The sequence below is a fragment of the Ranitomeya variabilis genome, chromosome 6 (assembly GCF_051348905.1).
Source record: "Ranitomeya variabilis isolate aRanVar5 chromosome 6, aRanVar5.hap1, whole genome shotgun sequence".
Taxonomy (NCBI): domain Eukaryota; kingdom Metazoa; phylum Chordata; class Amphibia; order Anura; family Dendrobatidae; genus Ranitomeya; species Ranitomeya variabilis.
This window is the reverse complement of record NC_135237.1, coordinates 271,991,237-272,008,233: the sequence shown is the minus strand read 5'-3', so window position 1 is coordinate 272,008,233 and position 16,997 is coordinate 271,991,237. Positions and strand designations below refer to the sequence as shown.

The 16,997-nt window shown below is 52.3% G+C and overlaps 1 protein-coding gene across 7 annotated transcripts in view; it reads right to left on the bottom strand.

Moving 5' to 3' along the window:
• The window catches only part of LOC143782312 (uncharacterized), a 261,375-nt gene that overhangs the window by 219,724 nt on the left and 24,654 nt on the right, over nucleotides 1-16,997 (bottom strand). For all 7 annotated transcript variants that reach the window (XM_077269634.1, XM_077269639.1, XM_077269636.1 and 4 more), the window contains one exon: nucleotides 8,679-8,717. In XM_077269634.1, the coding sequence (XP_077125749.1) occupies nucleotides 8,679-8,717 (39 nt within the window). The remainder of the gene's footprint in view (nucleotides 1-8,678; nucleotides 8,718-16,997) is intronic.

Here is a 16,997-nt window from a genome sequence, read left to right as displayed (position 1 = left end):
TAATTATGCCTGTAAGAAGGCAACTATGTACGAGCTCAAGAAACAATATGAGAACTCAACAGTTACAACAGCCCGGAAAGGGCAACAGGGTGGGAGCTGTGTCCCCCAATTAGAGGCTAAGAGAAAGATTTTACGGTGAGTACACAAAAATCTCCTTTACTCTGTCGCCTCATTGGGGGACACAGGACCATGGGACGTCCTAAAGCAGTCCCTGGGTGGGAAGCAATGGACGAATATTGTGCAGACAGGCCCGTACACTTAGGGCACCGCCGCCTGCAGGACACATCTACCCAGGCTCGCTGAGGACTGGGTATGAACCCTGTAGTGTTTCGTAAGTGTGTGTAAGCTAGTCCAAGTGGCCGCCTTACACACTTGTTGTGCCGAAGCCTGGTGCCGAATGGCCCAGGAGGCCTCTACTGCCCGTGAGAGTGTGCCGTAATACCGGCTGGAAGAGGAGGATTCTTAAGGCGGTACACCTCTTGTATGGTGGATTTGATCCACCTGGCAAGAGTAGCTTTTGGAAGCTGGCGTACCCTTGTGGCCGCCTTCCGGAAGGTGGAAAGGAGATCAGACCTCCGGAAGGACGCAGTCCTAGACACGTATATACGCAAAGGCCTGACAAGGTCAAGCGTATGCAGAGCCTTCTCCACTCTATGAACCGGAACCGGACAAAGGGATGGTAGTGAAATTTCCTCAGGGAAGTGGAAGTCTGACACAACCTTCGGAAGGAAGGATGGGACCGTACGAAGAACCACCTTGGCCTGGTGAAAAGCCAGGAAAGGCCGTCTGCATGAGAGTGCTGTCGGTTCAGACACCTTGCGTAGCGAGGTGAGTGCCACCAGGAAAAAAAACACCTTCTGGGAAAGAAGGCGGAGCGGGACCTACTTAAGGGGCTCGAAGGGTGGTTCCTGCAATGCTGTCAGGACCATGTTGAGGTCCCACGTTTCTAGTGGTCGTCTGTAGGGGGGAACCAATCGGGAAACCCCCTGAAGGAAAGGCCTTACTTGCGGCTTGGTAGCAATGCGCTTTTGGAAAAGGCACTGAGAGGGCTGACACCTGGCTTTTAGGCGAGCCCAATGACAGACTGGCCTCCAGACCCGCTTGGAGAAAACCAAGAACTTTGGGTAGGGAATAAGGGAGTGGAACCTAGCCACGAGATTCGCACCAGGTAAAGAAAACTTTCCAGGTACGGCAATAAATCTTGGCAGAGGCTGATTTCCGTGCTCTGATCATGGTTGCAATGACCTCTGTCGAGAGCCCTGCCTGGGTTAGAACCCAGGTCTCAAGGGCCACGCCATCAAGTTGAGAGCCCTTGAGTTCTGGTGGTAGAACGGCCCTTGTGATAGAAGATCGTGGCGGTCGGGGAGGCGCCAGGGGGCGTCTGCTGTGAGTTGTACGATGTCGGCGTACCATGTGCGTCTGGGCTAGTCCGGTGCAATGAGGATGGTTGAAACTCCCTCTTGTTTGATCTTCCTCAACCTCTGAATATCAGGGGGAGAGGTGGAAAAATATACAGAAGCTGGAACTGAGTCCAGTCCTGAACCAGAGCGTCTGCTCCGAGCGACCGCGGATCGTTGTTCTGGCAATGAAGTTGGAGACCTTGGCATTGAAATGGGATGCCATTAGGTCCACATCCGGGGTCCCCCAGCGGAGACAGATCTGTTGAAAAATTCCGGGATGGAGATACCACTCTCCCGAGTCTATTCCTTGTCGGCTGAGGAAGTCTGCTTCCCTGTTGTCCACACCCGAGCGTGGACCGCCGAAAGAACCGACCCTGTGTCCTCCGCCCAGCGGAGGATATGTGACACTTCCCGCATCGCTTGGGTACTGCGGGTCCCCCCTTGATGAGTCACATATGCCACAGTCGTGGCATTGTTCGACTGTATCCTGATGTAAGAGGCTGCCAGTAAGTGATGGAAAGCCCTCAATGCCAGAAGGATGGCACGAATTTCCAGGATGTTGATGGGCATGGACGCTTCCGCTGAGGACCACTTGCCCAACAGGAGCCCACAGCTGGGCTGGGGTCCCTGGATGCAGGCGCAGTGTGCTGGCCCATTGCTTGGAGGTGTAGGATGCTGCTTGTACAGGCCCTATCTGAGGTGTCTCAACCTAATACCCCCATAGGGGGATAGGGAAGGTGCTATTGTCACCTTCAGGGGCCTTTATCCTCGCCTCGACCTCAACCCAGAAACCAAAAGGAATTGGGTTTTTTTTTTTTGTTTGTTTTTTGTTTTTTTTTGGGGGGGGGGGGGGGAGGAGTCTCGACTTCAAACCAGCACCCGAGGGACTGGGGAAGGAGCAGCATGGGGAATAGCCATCTCAACTTCAACTGGGCACCCCATAATAGGGGGCCGAGGAAGGAGCCATGCCGGGAGTCTCACAAGAGACCCTCTTTTCTTCATCTGCTAGTCGGAGGGCCAGTGCCTTGTCCTTGGGAAGGAGCACTAGACCCCTGGAAGTGTTGAATAACATTCCCAGGAAGGTCAGGGACTGACTCGGAGTTGGTGATGACTTTGCAGGTTGATTAACCAGCCCATGCGACTGAGAGTATCGGTTGTGATTGAGACGCTGAGCTCGCAAACCTTGAAGGTGGGAGCCTTGATGAGTAGATCGTCCAGGTATGGAACGACTACTATGCCTTTGGAATGCAGGACGTCCATGATTGCTGCCATGACCTTGATGACACTCTGGGAGCCGTGGCGAGTCCAAAGGGGAGAGCCACGAATTGGTAGTGGTCCTGGCCTATTGCGAACCTGAGAAAAAAAACCTCTGATGGGCAGGTGCAATAGGTATATGCAGGTGTGCATCTTGTATGTCTATGGAGGCGAGATATTTTCCCTTCTCCATGGACGCAGTGATGGACCGAAGGGACTCCAGCTGTTTTAGGTCTAGTATGGGCCGTCCGCTGCCTCCTTTCTTAGGAACTACGAACAGATTGGAGTAGAACCCTCGGAAGCGGTCGGTCGTGGGTACCGGTACTATGACTCCTGATTGACAAAGCGAGGAGACCACTTGGTGGTAGGCTCGAGCCTTGGCTGGCGTTCTGCAAAAGTCGGCCGCCTACTGGTGTGGTGTTTTCCGGAGTCCGTGCGTCATGAGGAGGAGAAAGTCTGGGATTTTCCTCCTCTGGGCTTAGACTGGCCTGCTTTTGACTGCCAGTCTTGTCCGACCTTTGCGTCGATCATGAGTTGTCCCTGCGTGGGGAACGGTTACGATTTTGTACTGGACGTGAGACGGACCAGCCGGAGGAATTCCGAAAGGATCGGAATAGAGGTTGGTTACGCTTCTTGTAAGTGCGTTTAGGTTTCAGTTGGGGAAGAGAAGTACTCTTACCCCCTGTGGCGTTGGATATCATAGTGTCCAACTGTTCACCGAAAAGTCTACCACTGAGGTAGGGGGGGGGGGGGGGGGGTGCGTGAGGGACTCCTTTGAGGCTGCGTCCGCTTTCCATTCCCGCAGCCTGAGGATACGCCGAATCGTGATGGCGTTTGATGCTATCCCCGCGATTCCCCTTGCTGAAACCAGAGCTGCATGGAGCATGTAATCTGTTACAACTGCAATTTGAACCGCTTGGTCCGACAGTTCAGGAGCGGATGCTTGGAAGGCTTGTAAATTCTTTGCCCAGGCCAGGATGGCCTTGGCAGCCCAAGCTGAGGCGAACGCAGGAGCCATGGATGCCCTTGCTGCCTCGAAAATTGAACGAGCCATGTGTTCTACCTGCTGGTCTGCTGCGTCCCTGAGGGTTGAGCTATCTGGCAGTGAAAGGAGGGTCTGCACTGCTAGCCTAGAGACTGGGGGATCCACTTCAGGTGGATCTGTCCATTCCTTGGTGTCCTTCTATGGGAAGGGGTACCTTGCCTCCAGATATTTGCGATTAGCGAATTTTTTCTCAGGCTGTGAGAGCTGTTTTTTTTTTGGGGGGGGGGGGTTTTAAGGATCGCCTTAAACTCTGGGTGGTTAGAGAAACCCTTAGGCGGCTTCAGAGGTCCTTCAAAGGAAATCTTATGTTCTGGGGCCTCTGGTGGCGGATCAGAATGACCAGCACCCGATGGATGGACAATATTATGTCTTCAACTAGCGCTGTAGTGCTAGGAGGGATTGGGATCAGGGACCCCTCCGTTTCTCTGTCCGAGTCAGAGTCGCAGATGCCTTCCGAATCCTGTGTATCACTGAGGCGTCCCCTGCTGGGTGGGCTGGGGAGGAGGCCCTCTCTGTTTGGGGATTGCGGAGATCTGCATTGTCTGTCCCTGGAATGGGACGGTCTAGATGACCTGGAGCTACGGTGTCTCTCCCTAGAGGGGGATGACCGTGTGCTATGGGATGACGCAGATGGACTTGATCTATGGATCCGCTTGCGTCTAGACGTGGATGTGCCAGGATCATCTTGTCCCTGAGGCAAGTTCTCCCTTTGCTGGGTAACGGTCATAGCCGGGGCATGACCCTGCAGAGTCTGAAGCAATGTGGAAGTTAGGTTATCTATAGACTGCGTCATAGATTGCGACATCTGAGTAGCCCATTCCAGCGTGGCATTAGACACCGAGGCATTGGCAGGGGCTTCTTGAAGCTGTGACACATTAGTTTGTATACAGTTCTGACAATGCGGGTACGTGCTACTACTGGGGAGAGCGGTCCCGCAGGCTGTGCAGAATGCATAATAGCAGTTCTGCCTGGTTCTCTTGGACCTTGAACCCTGCATAATGCACAAAGTGCAGAGGTGCTGCCAGCAGATGGACCTTACAGGGGTAGAGAACCTACAGGGGAGCCTTATAGGTAATATGGATTCACAGCTGAGTAAAGGAACCCAGCTGTGATCTTACCCCACCAGTGTGCCCCGAGGTCCAGCGCCGAAGATCCACAGTCCTGTGCCCCCCCGGAGACTGGCTGCCTGGTCCTGGTCCTGCAGACCGGGAGATGCAGGGTTAATCTGCAGCCAAAAATGGCTGCAGAGACAGAGAAGAGGGGAGGAGAAGGGGGCGGAGAGCTGGAAAAAGGCGGCAAGGCTGTAAAAAACCCGCCCTTTCTGTCTCGATCCGCCCCCTGTATGACACTGTAGAGTGTCATATTTGTCATCCGGGGGGCGGGCCGGGGGGCGGAGAGGAGGCTGCTGCTTCAGCTAGGCCGAAGCCGAGGCCTAAATTAGATGCCTGAGGCCCAGAAGGGCTCCAGGCCGGCGCGAAAGTCCGGGAGGGGGTCGGATCTGAACCGGACCCCTCCGGATTTAAAGGCAGGATAGCGGTGGGGCTGTAAGCGAGAGGGGGGCCCTGTGAGGGGTCCCCCTGAGGCAGTATAGAGCTGGTACTGCCGCAGAGACAGGGACGCAAGGAGCCCTGTGTCTGTATGTGCCATGCCTGCCAGCACTCCCCCCGGGCCCAACAGGAGCCCGCAGCTGGGCTGGGGTCCCTGGATGCAGGCGCAGTATGCTGACCCATTGCTGGGAGCAGTAGGATGCTGCCTGTACAGGCCCTACCTGAGGTGTCTCAACCTAATACCCCCAAAGGGGGATAGGGAGGGTGCTGTTGTCACCTTCAGGGGCCTTTATCCTCGCCTCGACCTCAACCCAGAAACCAAAAGGAATTGGGGAAGGAGGGGGGGTCTCGACTTCGAACCAGCACCCGAGGGGCTGGGGAAGGAGCAGCATGGGGAATAGCCATCTCAACTTCAACTGGGCACCCCATAATAGGGGGCCAAGGAAGGAGCCATGCCGGGAGTCTCCCAGGAGACCCTCTTTTCTTCATCTGTAATCCCATCGGAAAACGGGAAACGGAGTAAAAATCTTTAGGTGTGCCTCCTTTGCGACACTAAGCAAAAACTGGAGAAGGCTGATGCCGTCCAGGGGTGTATACTGCACAGGAGGAGCCACAGTTAATCTTTTTCAGATTATGCATAGTGTCGCCTCCTAGTGGACAGCAGCATAACACCCATGGTCCTGTGTCCCCCAATGAGGCGACAGAGTAAATATATATACAGGTCCTTCTCAAAAAATTAGCATATAGTGTTAAATTTCATTATTTACCATAATGTAATGATTACAATTAAACTTTCATATATTATAGATTCATTATCCACCAACTGAAATTTGTCAGGTCTTGTTTTAATACTGATGATTTTGGCATACAACTCCTGATAACCCAAAAAACCTGTCTCAATAAATTAGCATATTTCACCCGGCCAATCAAATAAAAGTGTTTTTTAATAACAAACAAAAAAACCATCAAATAATAATGTTCAGTTATGCACTCAATACTTGGTCGGGAATCCTTTGGCAGAAATGACTGCTTCAATGCGGCGTGGCATGGAGGCAATCAGCCTGTGACACTGCTGAGATGTTATGGAGGCCCAGGATGCTTCAATAGCGGCCTTAAGCTCATCCAGAGTGTTGGGTCTTGCATCTCTCAACTTTCTCTTCACAATATCCCACAGATTCTCTATGGGGTTCAGGTCAGGAGAGTTGGCAGGCCAATTGAGCACAGTAATACCATGGTCAGTAAACCATTTACCAGTGGTTTTGGCACTGTGAGCAGGTGGCAGGTCGTGCTGAAAAATGAAATCTTCATCTCCATAAAGCATTTCAGCCGAGGGAAGCATGAAGTGCTCCAAAATCTCCTGATAGCTAGCTGCATTGACCCTGCCCTTGATGAAACACAGTGGACCAACACCAGCAGCTGACATGGCACCCCACACCATCACTGACTGTGGGTACTTGACACTGGACTTCAGGCATTTTGGCATTTCCTTCTCCCCAGTCTTCCTCCAGACTCTGGCACCTTGATTTCCGAATGACATGCAAAATTTGCTTTCATCAGAAAAAAGTACTTGGGACCACTTAGCAACAGTCCAGTGCTGCTTCTCTGTAGCCCAGGTCAGGCGCTTCTGCCGCTGTTTATGGTTCAAAAGTGGCTTTACCTGGGGAATGCACGGTGGCTCTGGATGTTTCCACACCAGACTCAGTCCACTGCTTCCTCAGGTTCCCCAAGGTCTGGAATCGGTCCTTCTCCACAATCTTCCTCAGGGTCCGGTCACCTCTTCTCGTTGTACAGCGTTTTCTGCCACATTGTTTCCTTCCAACAGACTTACCATTGAGGTGCCTTGATACAGCACTCTGGGAACAGCCTATTTGTTGAGAAATTTCTTTCTGGGTCTTACCCTCTTGCTTGAGGGTGTCAATGATGGCCTTCTTGACATCTGTCAGGTCGCTAGTCTTACCCATGATGGGGGTTTTGAGTAATGAACCAGGCAGGGAGTTTTTAAAAGCCTCAGGTATCTTTTGCATGTGTTTAGAGTTAATTAGTTGATTCAGAAGATTAGGGTAATAGGTCGTTTAGAGAACCTTTTCTTGATATGCTAATTTATTGAGACAGGTTTTTTGGGTTATCAGGAGTTGTATGCCAAAATCATCAGTATTAAAACAATAAAAGACCTGACAAATTTCAGTTGGTGGATAATGAATCTATAATATATGAAAGTTTAATTGTAATCATTACATTACGGTAAATAATGAAATTTAACACTATATGCTAATTTTTTGAGAAGGACCTGTATATTCGTGTGCTGAGATGATCTATAAATGTGCCCCTGCTTTGTAAGGTGTGTCTGACCATGCAACATCTCCTGGGAAGACGAGGACACAAATGAATATACAGGCATCACAGCATGGGATCGCAAATAAGTTTTTGCGAGATGAAAAATTTCACTGCCAGTATTTAGACAATGTGTTGTTACCCTGAAAGAAAGAAAATCATCTGTGATCCTGTGCTGTAATATCTGTATACTCTTTTGCTTCCTCCCCTGCCCAGGAGCTGTGCTATGATCAGACACTGTCCCTGTACGGTCAGACACAGCCATTACACAGTACACAGCAGGGGCACATTTATACGTTTGCCTCAGCACAACATGTCCAATTGTGGAAGTTATTATTATTCCAAGATCTATTGTTCCAAATGAACATGTTGCTCGTGGGAAACCCCTTTAAGGCCACACACACACACACACACACACGTACACACACACACACGTACACACACACGTACGTCTTAGCCAAAACCAGGAGTGAAAGAGTCAGAGGAAAAGTATAATAGGAAAATGTGCACCACTTCAGCATTTACTTGTTCCTAGTTTTGGTTTACAAAGACAGAGGTAAAAAAAACTCATATACTCAGAGTGAGAATGTGGCCTAAGGCAGAATTCTTACTCCAGCTAAGGACTGGTGGAAGATTTCAGGCATGCCTCATGCCACTCATCAGACACTCCTGATTTATGAAGAGGTGTGTGATTCCACCATGACCACTCATCAAAAATGGTGAGAAAGATCACCTGTCTTGATGAATCGAGGACGAGGTGGAAAAAGTGCCAGTCCAGAAGAGTTAGGGAGTAAAAAGCCCCGCGGATCCCCACTTGGGACTAATAATCCGATACGCATGGTCCTCAGCCTTCATTCAAAAGTATATATTTTCTCTGACATGCTGCAATAACAGAGAATGTCATTATTCGGGACAGTACAAATCAGCTAACGAGCTCCCTTTAATGCCACATGACAGATGTTGCCTGGATCCTGAATTCCTGTCACTCGAGTAATGATAGTGCAGGATATGAACCACACAACCAGATGAGCAAATCTGAAGATGAAGAATGTTTAGAAGCATTTTTAATTAAAGGACAATATGATATAAATAACCGTATACCTTGTTGGACATTCCCTGCCGGGTTCTCATTCTTTATTTCTTGGAAAAGAAAAGAAAAAAAATAAATTAGACACCAACACAAAAATTGTGATTGAAGAAAAACTTCTTAATGAATGCATGCTTTTTACATGATATTCTATAGAAAATGATTTGGCAGCTGCAGTGGAGAAGGGTCGCTGTTTCAGGCCGGCGGCAGGAGTGGAGCAATGATGCGGGCCCTGGGCTGGGAAGAGGGGGTGTCCCGTCGGTGTGAGGAAGCGGGCCCAGGTCTCTCATAAAAAGGTATCAGCGGTGAGCGGAGTCCCTAAATTTCCCTACAGTGTGCTTCAGGAAAATTGCCGCCTGAGGCAGCGCATGCGCAAACAGATTGCGAGAGACTTTGAGGTATATAGGTTTTAATATATGCATAAGGAAAAGATGATCCATATCAAAGGAAATAAAATGCAAATCTTTATTCCATCCAGATTAAAAATGTGGTCATCCATGGCACACGAGCATGTTGTAGTGAACATGTTTTTAATTACTTCGTGACCACCAATACGTCTTTTTACTGACCTCACATATTAGACAATCGCATCCCCCGACTGGTGAAAATGCAGAAGCTGTCAGCTGTACACTATATAGGACACATTGCTATATTAGCCTTGATTGGTGTTGGCACCAACCATGACTTAAATCCCTTAGATGCTGCGGTCAATAGCGACTATGGCATCTACGATGGTTAACAGAGCATGGGGGCTTCCTGTTTAATCTTGTAGATTGTGAGCCCTCGCGGGCAGGGTCCTCTCTCCTCCTGTACCAGTCGTGACTTGTATTGATTAAGATTATTATAGTGCTTTGGAACAAAGCACTATACTGTTATTCCATCGTGGATAACTTCTTATTATAGTGCTTTGGCACAAAGCACTATATTGTTATTCCATCGTGGTAAACTTCTTCTTCTTATTATTATTATTAGGCTTTTTTCCGCAATTAATGCGGCCCATACAGCTGCACTCACAGACTCCAGTGAGGCGTCATTTCGAAGCCAGCGTCCACGAGAGGTGTGCTAAGTATTTTTCGTGTCGATCGGATTTGTAGTTTTGGCGCAATTTGCATTTGAAAATTGTTTTCCCCTCATTGGAAAGCATTGTCTCAATGCGTTTCAATAGGGAAATTTCCTCATAGGGTATAATGGCCTGGTTTCTGAGGCAATTTCTAAAAATAACTGCAAACTGCCACCTGGCTGATTAGCTCATTGATATGCGCAGTCAGATCCAGTTACTATGCCAACGCCTACGAGCCCACTAGGAAACAGGTTTTGTCAGTCAGATAATATCAGCTCCTCTCTGTTATCAGTCATTCCCCTGTCCTGCTGTCAGTCTATTTCTCTCTGTTATCAGCCATTCCCCAATCCTGCTGTCAGTCTATTTCTCTGTTATCAGCCATTCCCCTGTCCTGCTGTCAGTCTATTTCTCTCTGTTATCAGCCATTCCCCTGTCCTGCTGTCAGTCTATTCTCTGTTATCAGCCATTCCCTTATCCTGCTGTCAGTCAGAGTGACCCGGCCCACCAAATCGGACCCAGAGTGACCCGGCCCACCAAATCGGACCCAGAGTGACCCGGCCCACCAAATCGGACCCAGAGTGACCCGGGCCACCAAGTCGGACCCAGAGTGACCCGGCCCACCAAATCGGACCCAGAGTGGCCCGGCCCACCAAATCGGCCCCAGAGTGGCCCGGCCCACCAAATCGGCCCCTGAGGGGCCCCGCCCACCAAATCGGCCCCTGAGGGGCCCCGCCCACCAAATCGGATCCAGAGTGACCCGGGCCACCAAATCGGACCCAGAGTGACGCGGCCCACCAAATCGGACCCAGAGTGGCCCGGCCCACCAAATCGGACCCAGAGTGACCCAGCCCACCAAATCGGACCCAGAGTGGCCCCGCCCACCAAATCCTCAACCCTGAGGGGCTACAACTACCAAACCAGCATCTGAGGGGCACCCAAGTGTGAAAGTCTTGCAGGGGTAGCCCGGGCACCATTCCAAAGCACTATCTGTAGTTCCTTCAGGAAATACCCATCTAGTTATAGTGCTTTGGAACAAAGCACTATACTGTTATTCCACCGTGGTAAACTTCTTCTTATTCTTATTATTCAGTCCGCACGTAATGCGGCCCGAACCGCTAAACTCACAGACTCCAGTGAGGTGTCATTTCGAAGCCAGCGTCCCCAAGAGGTGTGCTAAGTATTTTTCGTGCCGATCGGATTTGTAGTTTTTGCGCAATTTGTGTTTGAAAAAAGTCTTTCAATGCGTTTCAATAGAGAAATTTTCCTATACGTTTATAATGGGCTGGTTTCTGAGGCAATTTCTAAAAATAACTGCCACCTGGCCGATTAGCTCATTGATATGCGCAGTCAGACACAGTTACTATGCCAACGCCTATGAAGTCTACATCAGCTCACCAGGTCACAAGTTTTGTCAGATAATATCAGCTCTTAAAGTGACAGTACAGCACAATTCCAAACCACTATCTGTAGTCTTATAATTATTAGACTGTGGCCCGATTCTAACTCATCGGGTATTCTAGAATATGTATGTCCACGTAGTATATTGCACAGCCACACAGTACAAAGCGCAGAGCCACGCAGTACACAGCGCAGAGCCACGCAGTACACAGCGCAGAGCCGCGCAGTACACAGCGCAGAGCCGCGCAGTATAAAGCGCAGAGCCGCGCAGTACACAGCGCAGAGCCGCGCAGTATAAAGCGCAGAGCCGCGCAGTATAAAGCGCAGAGCCGTGCAGTACACAGCGCAGAGCCGCGCAGTACACAGCGCAGAGCCGTGCAGTACACAGCGCAGAGCCGTGCAGTATAAAGCGCAGAGCCGTGCAGTATAAAGCGCAGAGCCGTGCAGTACACAGCGCAGAGCCGCGCAGTACACAGCGCAGAGCCGAGCAGTACACAGCGCAGAGCCGCGCAGTACACAGCGCAGAGCCATGCAGTACACAGCGCAGAGCCGCGCAGTACACAGCGCAGAGCCGCGCAGTATAAAGCGGAGAGCCGCGCAGTACACAGTGCAGAGCCGAGCAGTACACAGCGCAGAGCTGCGCAATACACAGCGCAGAGCCGCGCAGTACACAGCGCAGAGCCGCGCAGTACACAGCGCAGAGCCATGCAGTACACAGCGCAAAGCCGCGCAGTACATAGCACAGAGCCACGCAGTACACAGCGCAGAGCCGCGCAGTACACAGCGCAGAGCCGCGCAGTATAAAGCAGAGAGCCGCGCAGTACACAGTGCAGAGCCGAGCAGTACACAGCGCAGAGCTGCGCAATACACAGCGCAGAGCCACGCAGTACACAGCGCAGAGCCGCGCAGTACACAGCGCAGAGCCGCGCAGTACACAGCGCAGAGCCGCGCAGTACACAGCGCAGAGCCGCGCAGTATAAAGCGGAGAGCCACGCAGTACACAGCGCAGAGCCGAGCAGTACACAGCGCAGAGCCGCGCAGTACACAGCACAGAGCCGCGCAGTACACAGCGCAGAGCCGCGCAGTACACAGCGGAGAGCCGCGCAGTACACAGCGCAGAGCCGAGCAGTACACAGCGCAGAGCCGCGCAGTACACAGCGCAGAGCCACGCAGTACACAGCGCAGAGCCGCGCAGTACACAGCGCAGAGCCGCGCAGTACACAGCGCAGAGCCGCGCAGTACACAGCGCAGAGCCGCGCAGTACACAGCGCAGAGCCGCGCAGTACACAGCGCAGAGCCGCGCAGTACACAGCGCAGAGCCGCGCAGTACACAGCGCAGAGCCGCGCAGTACACAGCGCAGAGCCGCGCAGTACACAGCACAGAGCCGCGCAGTACACAGCACAGAGCCGCGCAGTACACAGCGCAGAGCCGCCCAGTATACAGCGCAGAGCCGCGCAGTATACAGCGCAGAGCCGCGCAGTACACAGCGTAGAGCCACGCAGTATGCAGCGCAGAGCCGCGCAGTATACAGCGCAGAGCCGCGTAGTATACTGTGCAGAGCCCCGCAGTAAACAGCGCAGAGCCGCGCAGTACACAGCGTAGAGCCACGCAGTATGCAGCGCAGAGCCGCGCAATATACAGTGCAGAGCCCCGCAGTATACAGCGCAGAGCCGCGCAGTACAAAGCGCAGAGCCGCGCAGTATACAGCGCAGAGCCGCGCAGTATACAGCGCAGAACGCGCAGTACACAGTGCAGAGCCGCGCAGTACACAGCGCAGAGCCGTGCAGTACACAGCGCAGAGCCGCGCAGTACACAGCGCAGAGCCACGCAGTATACAGCGCAGAGCCGCGTAGTATACAGCGCAGAGCCGCGTAGTATACAGCGCAGAGCCGCGTAGTATACAGCGCAGAGCCACGCAGTATACAGCGCAGAGCCACGCAGTATACAGCACAGAGCCACGTAGTTATACTGCCCAGTCACGTAGTATATTGTCCAGTCACATAGTATACTGCATATCCCTGTTAAAAAAAAAAAAGAATTAAAATAAAAAAGTTACATACTCACCTCCTGGAGCGGCCGGTATCTGATGGTTGTTGCACCTCCTAGAGCGGCCGGTACACGATGCTTGTTGCACCTGGAGTGGCCGGTACCCGATGCTTGTTGCGCGCTCCGGTCCCAAGAGTGCATTGCGGTCTCACGAGATGATGACGTAGCGGTGTTGTGAGACAGAAAGACGGAAGTGCCCTTAGACCATTATATAGTAGATTACCCCGCTCACCAAATCGGACCCCGAGGGGCCCGGCTCACCAAATCACACCCAGAGTGACCCCGCCCCCTAAATCAGTCCCAGAGTGACCCCGCCCACCAAATCGGACCCAGAGTGGCTCCGCCCACCAAATCGGACCCAGAGTGACCCCTTCCACCAAATCAGACCCAGAGTGACCCCTTCCACCAAATCGGACCCAGAGTGACCCCTTCCACCAAATCAGGCCCAGAGTGACCCCGCCCACCAAATCGGACCCAGAGTGACCCCACCCACCAAATCGGACCCTGAGGTGCCCAGCCCACCAAATCAGACCCTGAGGTGCCCAGCCCACCAAATCGGACCGAGTGACCCCACCCACCAAATTGGTCCCTAAGGTGCCCCGCCCACCAAATCGGACCCAGAGTGGCTCCGCCCACCGAATCGGACCCAGAGTGGCCGCGCCCACAGAATCGGACCAAAAGTGACCCCGCCCACCGAATCGGACCTAGATTTACCCCGCCCACAAAATCAGACCCAGATTGACCCAACCCACCAAATCGGACCGCCTGAGGGGCACCCAAGTGTCAAAGTCTTGCAGGGGCAGCCCGGGCACCATTCCAAAGCACTATCTGTAGTTCCTTCAGGAAATACCCATCTAGTTCTTATTATTATTATTCAGTCCGCACGTAATGCGGCCCGAACCGCTTCACTCACAGACTCCAGTGAGGTGTCATTTCGAAGCCAGCGTCCCCAAGAGGTGTGCTAAGTATTTTTCGTGTCGATCGGATTTGTAGTTTTGGCGCAATTTGCATTTGAAAATGTTTTTTCCCCTCATTGTAATGCATTTCAATAGGGAAATTTTCCCATAGGTTATAATGGCCGGGTTTCTGAGGCAATTTGAAATGTACCTGCCACTTGCCACCTGGCTGATTAGCTCATTGATATGCGCAGTCAGGCCCAGTTACTATGCCAACGCCTGCGAACTGTACATGACCACACCAGCACAGTTTTGCCAGATAATATCAGCTCTTAAAGTGATAGCACAGCACAATTCCAAAGCACTATCTGTAGTCTTATTATAATTATTGCCCCGCTCACCAAATCGGACCCAGCCCAACAAATCGCACCCAGAGTGGCGCCGCCCGCCAAAATCGGACCCGGCGTGGCGCCGCCCGCCAAATCGGACCCGGCGTGGCGCCGCCCGCCAAATCGGACCCGGCGTGGCGCCGCCCGCCAAATCGGACCCGGCGTGGCGCCGCCCGCCAAATCGGACCCGGCGTGGCGCCGCCCGCCAAATCGGACCCGGCGTGGCGCCGCCCGCCAAATCGGACCCAGAGTGGCGCCGCCCGCCAAATCGGACCCAGAGTGGCGCCGCCCGCCAAATCGGACCCAGAGTGGCGCCGCCCGCCAAATCGGACCCAGAGTGGCGCCGCCCGCCAAATCGGACCCAGAGTGGCGCCGCCCGCCAAATCGGACCCAGAGTGGCGCCGCCCGCCAAATCGGACCCAGAGTGGCGCCGCCCGCCAAATCGGACCCAGAGTGGCGCCGCCCGCCAAATCGGACCCAGAGTGGCGCCGCCCGCCAAATCGGACCCAGAGTGGCGCCGCCCCCCAAATCGGACCCAGAGTGGCGCCGCCCCCCAAATCGGACCCAGAGTGGCGCCGCCCCCCAAATCGGACCCAGAGTGGCGCCGCCCCCCAAATCGGACCCAGAGTGGCGCCGCCCGCCAAATCGGATCCAGAGTGACCCGGGCCACCAAATCGGACCCAGAGTGACGCGGCCCACCAAATCGGACCCAGAGTGACCCGGCCCACCAAATCGGACCCAGAGTGACCCAGCCCACCAAATCGAACCTAGAGTGGCCCCGCCCACCAAATCCTCAACCCTGAGGGGCTACAACTACCAAAACAGCATCTGAGGGGCACCCAAGTGTGAAAGTCTTGCAGGGGCAGCCCGGGCACCATTCCAAAGCACTATCTGTAGTTCCTTCAGGAAATACCCATCTAGTTCTTATTATAGTGCTTTGGCACAAAGCACTATATTGTTATTCCATCGTGGTAAACTTCTTCTTATTATTATTATTAGGCTTTTTTCCGCAATTAATGCGGCCCATACCGCTGCACTCACAGACTCCAGTGAGGCGTCATTTCGAAGCCAGCGTCCACGAGAGGGGTGCTAAGTATTTTTCGTGTCGATCGGATTTGTAGTTTTGGCGCAATTTGCATTTGAAAATTGTTTTCCCCCCATTGGAAAGCATTGTCTCAATGCGTTTCAATAGTGAAATTTCCTCATAGGGTATAATGGCCTGGTTTCTGAGGCAATTTCTAAAAATAACTGCAAACTGCCACCTGGCTGATTAGCTCATTGATATGCGCAGTCAGATCCAGTTACTATGCCAACGCCTACGAGCCCACTAGGAAACAGGTTTTGTCACTCAGATAATATCAGCTCCTCTCTGTTATCAGCCATTCCCCGTCCTGCTGTCAGTCTATTTCTCTCTGTTATCAGCCATTCCCCGTCCTGCTGTCAGTCTATTCTCTCTGTTATCAGCCATTCCCCTGTCCTGCTGTCAGTCTATTCTCTGTTATCAGCCATTCCCTTATCCTGCTGTCAGTCAGAGTGACCCGGGCCACCAAATCGGACCCAGAGTGACCCGGGCCACCAAATCGGACCCAGAGTGACCCGGGCCACCAAATCGGACCCAGAGTGACCCGGGCCACCAAATCGGACCCAGAGTGACCCGGGCCACCAAATCGGACCCAGAGTGACCCGGGCCACCAAATCGGACCCAGAGTGACCCGGGCCACCAAATCGGACCCAGAGTGACCCGGCCCACCAAATCGGACCCAGAGTGACCCGGCCCACCAAATCGGACCCAGAGTGACCCGGCCCACCAAATCGGACCCAGAGTGACCCGGGCCACCAAATCGGACCCAGAGTGACCCGGCCTACCAAATCGGACCCAGAGTGACCCGGCCAACCAAGCCTCAACCCTGAGGGGCTACAACTACCAAACCAGCGCCTGAGGGGCACCCAAGTGTGAAAGTCTTGCAGGGGCAACCCGGGCACCATTCCAAAGCACTATCTGTAGTTCCTTCAGGAAATACCCATCTAGTTGTACTTGTTTTTTATTATGTATACCGCTTTTCACATGTAAAGCGCCATGGAATAAATGGCGCTATAATAATAATAATCCCATCAGCATCCTGAGATCATGATTATGTGGTCCTGATGTTTGCCATGGCAGTTCACAGCCAAACAGTGGCCTTAAAGTCTCCCGGCTATAGCAGCTTGTTCATTTAGGTGGTAAAAATATTTTTTTTCCTTCCTGTCATGTCACTTTGCATTAATTCCTGAAAAGCACCTGAAGGGTTAATAACCTACCTGTCAGCAGCAACTTTTGGGGATTTTACAACATATAGTCTGCTAAAGTCTGCAAAACTGAAAAGGTCTCTAAAAAAAGTTTGTAAATTTCCTTTAAAAAAAATGAAAAAGTACTGCTACAGTTTTAAACCTTCTAAAATCCTAACAAAATAAAAGGATATTTTAAAAATGGTGCTGATGAAAAGCCGATACGAGGGAAATGTTATTTACGTGGTATGACTGTCTGGATTAAAGGGATAATCATT